This window comes from Oncorhynchus masou, chromosome 29 (genome assembly GCF_036934945.1).
Source record: "Oncorhynchus masou masou isolate Uvic2021 chromosome 29, UVic_Omas_1.1, whole genome shotgun sequence".
NCBI lineage: Eukaryota > Metazoa > Chordata > Actinopteri > Salmoniformes > Salmonidae > Oncorhynchus > Oncorhynchus masou.
This window is the reverse complement of record NC_088240.1, coordinates 56,393,450-56,401,099: the sequence shown is the minus strand read 5'-3', so window position 1 is coordinate 56,401,099 and position 7,650 is coordinate 56,393,450. Positions and strand designations below refer to the sequence as shown.

The 7,650-nt window shown below is 46.5% G+C and overlaps 1 protein-coding gene across 2 annotated transcripts in view; it reads left to right on the top strand.

Annotated features, from left to right (window-relative positions):
• Window positions 1-7,650, top strand: part of LOC135520040 (zinc finger protein 407-like) — a 193,947-nt gene continuing 186,297 nt past the window's right edge. Inside the window, exons 1-2 of one of the 2 annotated variants that reach the window (XM_064945356.1) lie at window positions 1-74; window positions 3,271-6,976. In XM_064945356.1, the coding sequence (XP_064801428.1) occupies window positions 3,352-6,976 (3,625 nt within the window). In that variant the 5' untranslated portion in view covers window positions 1-74; window positions 3,271-3,351. The remainder of the gene's footprint in view (window positions 75-3,270; window positions 6,977-7,650) is intronic. The other variant, XM_064945357.1, reaches the window with a different exon arrangement.

Here is a 7,650-nt window from a genome sequence, read left to right as displayed (position 1 = left end):
GTACGTGCTACGGTACGCCACTTGTGACCAAGGGAGAAAAGCGCGGACATTGAGAATTACTGGGGAAATTGTAGGTAAGCTATTAAAACTACCATCATATGGATTACTTAAATACGGGTCTGTAATTCCTAAAGCATTATGGATATTTCCAATTTATGTACAGCAACTGTTTAGCTTACAAACACCTGTATTTCAAAGGTCAACATTAGCTTCCTTTTTGGGCCTCTGTGCTGCCGTCGTTTTTAGAGCTTAAGCGCAAACAAGTCCCACCTCTATGCCGCACTCATTGGACGATAGTGAAAATATTGTTATTTGATAGGGCTGGCTTCACGTAACTTAAATTACTGTCTCTTCTGTATTTTCATGAATATTTTGAACATATCGGAATCGGATTGATGGTTGACACGAATAGGAACCAGTCGAAATCAAATAGCTACATCCGAACCGAGTTTGACGCCAATTTCCCAAAAGTCGATTATTACTTGATACCCTTGTTCTCAAATTATTTGAAATACGTTTGGAAGGATGACCCATAAATTGAGAAGTTTTGCCGCACCTAAGGTTACTTGAGCTACTTTTGGTAGCAACTAGCCAGTGTGATAGCCGACCAGCAGTGTCGTCAAATTAGCTGACGTTAGTAATTTTGTTTCCAATTTATATGCATACCGTCGACATTAACTATCTCGTACATGCATAACCACCGGACCAACCATGATAGCTAGCTAGTTAGACCCGCGTGGCTGTAACTGGCTAATGCTAAGGAGCTAATAGGTGGGAAAGCTGGACTCCCAGTTGCCAGAGCCTAGCTCTGCTTAACATTCCGCTGTCCAGGGTAGCCTGGAGAAAGGGACTGAAAAAACGAGTCTTCAGCAGGAAAATAAAGTTTGAATTCGTGTAGTAATATGTGAAATGTACCTGGTTGGCTGTCAAGTGATAAACACAGCTCGTCAGATAATTGTACTCCCTGACTGATTAAACATGCCCTTAATGATTCTACTCTAGTACGGTATTTACGGTATTTTCTCACTCCAGTAACCACCTGACTTCAAATCTTTAAATTACACGGAACAAAAATATAAACACAATGTTAATGGCTGGTCCCATGTTTCATGAGCTGAAATAAAAGTTCCCAGAAATGTTCCATATGCACAAAAAGCTTATTTCTCTCAAATTTTGTGGACAAATATGTTTACGCCCCTGTTAGTGAGCATTTTATCCTTAGTCAAGATAATCCATCCATCTGACACGTGTGGCATATCACAAGCTGATTAAACAGCACGATCATTACATAGGTGCACCTTGTGCTGGAGACAATAACCGGCCACTCTAAATTGAGCAGTTTTGTCACAACACAATACCACAGATGTCTCAAGTTTTGAGGGAGTGCAATTTGCATGCTGACTTTAGGAATGTCCACCAGAGCTTTTGCCAAATAATTACATGTTAATTTTTCTACCATAAGCTACCTCCAACATAGTTTTAGAGAATTTGGTAGTATGTCCAACCAACCTCAACCACAGACCATGTGTAACCACACCAGCCCAGGTACTCCACATCTGGTTTCTTCACTTGTGGGATTGGTGGGTGCAGAAGAGTATTTATGTCTGTAATATAGCTCTTTTGTGGGGGAAAACTAATTCTGATTGACTAGGTCTGGCGCCCAGTGGGTGGGCCTATGCCCAACCATGGCTGCGCCCCTGCCCAGTCATGTGAAATCCATAGATTAGGGACTCATTTATTTATTTCTATTCACTTATTTCCTTAAATGAATTGTAACTCAGCAAAGTCTTAGAAATTGTTGCATGTTGTGTTTATATTTTTGTTTAGTATACATACCATGTAATCTCTCATCAATTTGGAAACTATCTTGAGATAAATCAATACTTTGACGACGTGTCCTGGCAAGGCATATGAGAGGGTGGCTAGACTGGCTACTGGAACAGGTGGGATGAGGTTCAGGTCAGGTTTAGTTAATTTCGATTTTTTTTTGTATAAATCATTGCCTACTTTTAAACCAAACTTGACCACGCATATAATTCATTTGACGTAGTATCTAAAAGTTTGAGGAGAGTAGTCATAAAATTTGATGGGGAACAAAAATGAGTTAATGTAATGTCAAGGTGGGGCGAAGTCCCATGTAATTGGGAATTATATTTTTGGCATCAGGTTGAAAAAGATATTGCATAGCAATGAGGTTTTGATCAAAATTCTCACAAGTGATTGGCACCACATCCAGAGAGATGGTGCCTAAATGTAGACTGCAGTGTTGTTGGATAACCAATTCAATTAAAACACTCTGTCCGTTTCTAAGACTTTGTAAGGTTCTTATTTACATGAAATGGACAGAGACCAGCCACCAAAATTAGCCAATAGCGTTTATTCTCGAGAGCTCTGGTCATAATACCATGTACATTGGTTTATATACCTCACATTTCGTCATAAATGTCCCTCTTCCTCTCAGATACCATGGCAATATAGTTCACAAGCCTTCTCACATTGTCTGCCACCTGTTAAACAATCTACTACAAGCCCAAGGTCTCTCCCCTCCCTGGGTAGGGACAGAATGTCCTGTAAGGAACACAGTATTCCAGCCGGTCTGACGATAGCTCCATTCGTTTCTAACAAGGAACAGAAAGTCCTTGTTCTAATTCTTGACAAAAACTACACACATTATATTCAGTATTATGATTATAATAAGATTCATACATTCATACAGTAACATAGTAGTATTCTGTTTAGTTATGGTTCTAAGTTAAATGTATACACAATTTAGTCATTATTCATAAAAATCCCATAACAAGTAGATAGGTCACTAGAAGGGAGAGTGAAATATTTTTAGGAGACTCGTCTGTGTCAACCATCAGCTGTGCAAAGTCTATTGTAAAATATTTTGAAGTTAAATATATTTAAAAGGGAGAGGTAGATCGAATCGAGGCCTAATTAATTGTAACCTACTTCAATCTATGCTACTGACCACTCACTGTCTTTCCCTAGGGTTTAGCTTCTTTTTATCTAGATTTAGTTATTTGATCACATGCAAATATCCAACATCAACCACCTTATCATTTAACAGTTTCGTTCTAAAAGCACTAGATGGCGACCAATAGCTACATTTGGCCTAGTTCATTTTGTACATGCAGAATGATCTCTGAGTAGCCTACTCCATCTATACAATTTGAAACACAGTTTTGTTATGTGATGATTATTTTGTTCACAGTCAATTATATGAGGATTATATGAGGATTGCCCATCTTAAATGTTACTTTACAGGAACAGGATCATAACTTAATTGATTGCTGGAACAGAGTCCAATTTCCTCTTCTCATGTAAAGGCATCAGGAGGTGTCTAACATGGATGGAGAATTAAGGTCAGGGAAGGAAATTAATGAGGACAAGGTGCCTCATCATGGTGACACAGGAAATGTCTCCACAGAGGAAATGGAGAGTGGAAGAAGTCCTTCCCTAGCAAAGAGGGCCAGGCCTGATGATGTCACAGCTGACAGCACAGGAGAGATTGAGGAGGACACCGGCGGTGAGGTGGCTGATGGGAAGGAGTCAGACCAGCCCCCTCGGGCTGAGATGAACATTACCCCGGAGACATGTTACAGCTGTGCCTGTCCCATCTGTGGCTTTGTGGCCAAAACTCCAACTTCCTTGAAGATTCACTCCAAGAGGAAGCACACCGGTAGAGGAAAGACCAGGGGTGTGAGCTCAGCTGAGGTACTTGTTGAAATAGATGGCTCCACAACCGGAGCAACAGCACGGAGTTCAAATTACAAGACAGGTGGAGACACTGAGTGGAAAGTGAGCAGCAGAGAGAGACAGCAGGATGCCCCAGAGAGTCAGGGCTCAGAGGCAGGAGGTTCTGAGGGGGAGGTGACTACAATAATAGCCAAAGAAGAAATAGCTGAGAAACAAGGGACAGGGAGAGATGCTTTTGACAGGAAGGTGACTGCAATAGCTACAGAGGAGATTGCAGAGGAGGAGCAAGAAAAGACCCCCGGTAAGAAGATGGTAGGTAAACGGGTCACCAAGCCAAAGACTATACATGCTTGCAGCTACTGTGGTCACGAGTTTAAGGACAAGCCGAGCCTAGATACACACATCAAGAGACGCCACACCAAGGAGATGAATTACTTCTGTGAATTCTGCTTGTACGCCTGTGTGGCAAAGTGCGACTACGAAAAGCACTGTCTTAGTAACAAGCACAACAAACGTGTCACGGAAAGCAGGGAATCCCCTGGCCTCTCGTCACCCACGGACAAGAAGACAGTCGAACAGGCTCAAATCTTTGCCTCCACGACGACTCAGACCCGGGCGTCCAAGCGTGCCCTCGGTGCCAGGTTCCAGCTGCAGTGCGGGAGTTGCGAATTCAGGGTCAGCAACTCTGCTTTGCTGGAGAGCCACGCTCGGCTAAAGCACCATGGCGAGCATCGCTTCCTCTGTAACGTCTGCCACTACTACACCGCTACATCTGAGTGGATGGACACACACGTGTCCTCGGAGAGCCACCAGCGTGTGGCTGAGGAGAAAAACGCAGGGTCCTCCTTTGAGGACTGCGTTGAGAAGGTGAGCGTAGATGCGGTCGGTGACGACATGCTGACAGATGACATGGCAGTAGGGGTCATCGGACATGATGGAGAGCTGCACCCTGATGTTAATGAGGAAGCTGTTGAGGCTGCGAAGGCCGTGTTGGAGAACATGGAAGAGCACATGGACGAGAGAATCCCCCCCAAGAGGAGGAGAGGCAGGCCAAAGGGGCCCGCTGCAACTACATGTGAATACTGTGGCCTTCTTGCCTCCAATAGTACCAATCTAAATGTGCATATTCGTCGTAAGCACAGCCGGCAGTACAGCTACACCTGCAGGCTTTGTTCTTACAACTGTGTGACGAAAGGCGACATGGACCGCCACAGTGTCACAAAGAAGCACCTTAAACGCGTGGAGGATGCTAGCAGCGATGGCCAAGTGGATCTGGATACATCAGTGCAGGTCGTGAGTACAGAGTCAGGCTCTCAGGCCAGCGAGGGTGAGGCTATACATCAGAATAGTCCAGTCAGAGGAGGGTCCAAAGGAGAGGGGGGGGCCATGGACAAAGAAGGGGAGCTGTCGCAAGACGACGACAAAGCACAAGTGAGCAGCCCGAAAAAGAGCAAGTACGACTTGGTCAACTCCTGCAGCCATTGCAAGTTCGTAGCTCATTCGATTCCCTCCCTCGACCTCCACGTGAAGAGGAGACACACCCGGGACTTTGAGTTTGTGTGCCTGGCGTGCAGCTACTATGCGGTCACGCGTCGAGAGATGTCTCGCCACGCCTCCACAGACAAGCATAAGCAGAAGAGCGAGGTCTACCTAGAGAACCTGGAGAGCTTCGTGGCGAAAGACCTAGCGCAGCCGGAGGAGGAGGCCACGGAGCTGGGGAACAGAGCTGACCCTGATGCTGACAACAATGCTTGCACTGAGGATCCTTCCCCTTCAGTGCCCCCTGACACAGACATGGAGCAGCCCACTAACACAGACACAACTACAGACCAGCCTAACATTGTAGACACAGACCAGCTCCCTATCATCGATGCAGAGAAACCAACAGACACAGATGCAGACCAACCTACAGACACAGACCAACCCAACAACACAGATACGGAACAGCTCCCTATCATCGATGCAGAGAAACCCACAGACACAGATGCAGACCAACCTACAGACACAGACCAGCCCAACGACACAGACCAGCTCCCTATCATCGATGCAGAAAAACCCACAGACACAGATGCAGACCAACCTACAGACACAGACCAGCCCAACGATACAGAATTGGACCAGCCCCCTTGCACTGATACAGACCAACCCACTAACACAGATACAGACCAATCCAAAGACATAGACCAGCCCAACATCACTGACATAGACCAGCCCAACATCACAGACACAGAACAGCCCCCTATCACCAATACAGAGCAACTGACAGACACAGCTACAGACCAGCCCACAGACACCGAACACTCCACACAGACCTCTGACGTTTTGAGCAACGAGCATGCAGCCCCAATAGTGGAAGTTAGTGGCACTGTTGTTGAGGAAAACACAGAGATTCAGGTGGCTGTTGAGGCATCCGGTGGTGGCACGGAACAAACCAGCAACGATGCCCCAGGTACAATTGAGCCTCAGGAAGCACCAGCAGAAATCACCATAACACCGCCTGAGGAAGTCCAGAAGGAAGGGGTCGAGGCAGAGGCAGAGCCAGTCTGTTCCGACGACGACGTTGAGATGGCAGATGAGAAACCTCACATCTCTTCCCCAGAGAAACAGCTCACCAGGGCACTGCCATTCGACGCTTGCATCGTACCTCTCAAGTCCTTGACTGAAGCCGAGCTGGCTCTGCATGAAGAACGAATGGCTCACTCTGTTGAGGGACACTCTGGCCCGGCTGTAAGTGGCCTGGCCGGGGCGGGCAGTTTTCAGAAGATCAAAAGAACCAAACCTGTAGGGGCTTCAGGTCTGTCCAAGCGGTTAACTCCCAACCCCCGCATCCGCTGCGAGGACTGTGGCTTTGTGGCGGACGGCATGAGCGGCCTCAATGTGCACATCTCCATGAAGCACCCGTCCAAGGAGAAGCACTTCCACTGCATGCTGTGCGGCAAGTCCTTCTACACGGAGAGCAACCTGCACCAGCACCTGACCAGCGCCGCCCACCTGCGCAACGAGCAGGCCAGCATCGAGGAGCTTCCGGAGGGCGGCGCCACCTTCAAGTGCGTGAAGTGCACGGACCCGTTCGAGACAGAGCAGGAGCTCTTCGTGCACATCAAGGAGAAGCACGAGGAGCTGTTGCGCGAGGTCAACAAGTACGTCCTGGAGGACACGGAGCAGATCAACCGCGAGCGCGAGGAGAACCAGGGCAGCGTGTGCAAGCACTGCGGAAAGGTGTGCAAGAGCAGCAACTCCATGGCCTTCCTGGCTCACATCCGCACACACACAGGTACGTTGTCTCCCAACACACTTATTTGAAAACCTTCACTGATATAGTTTTTTATTTTTATGATACATACTTCATTTTTTTGCAAGTTATTATAAAGTCAATGGTAACTGCGTCACTCATTCATCGGTGTTATTATACAGTGTATTCCCCACTTAGAATTTACCATCCGTGTCAATCATTGCATGCGTTTGGACATCAGGTTTTGAGATACTGGGGTCGAGCCTATATTAGGGGCTGGCCAGGTATCAGAGGAGAGACGTGGTTTGTGTAGTTGTGTGAGCTTAGGCCACACGTTGGAGAAAAGGAGGAGGTAAAGACTGAGCTGCAGGAGGAGAGATGCTAATGGACCACGGATTAGGATTCCCTGTGCACCGCCTGGTCAAAGACATGTGCGACTCATAATTGATGTGTCCATTACCAAGACTCAGTTGTAATTATAGTCAATAAGTCTCTGTAAATGTGTTAAAGCTTAGGCTAAAAGCATTGGAGACCCAAAGAGAGGTGGGCTAATAATTTAAAATAATCAATGCAGGCGTATTCAAAGCCCTTAATTTCCCTTGTGTGTGTGTGTGTGTGTGTGTGTGTGTGTGTGTGTGTGTGTGTGTGTGTGTGTGTGTGTGTGTGTGTGTGTAATTTGTGTGTGTGTGTGTGTGTGTGTGTGTAATTTGTGTGTG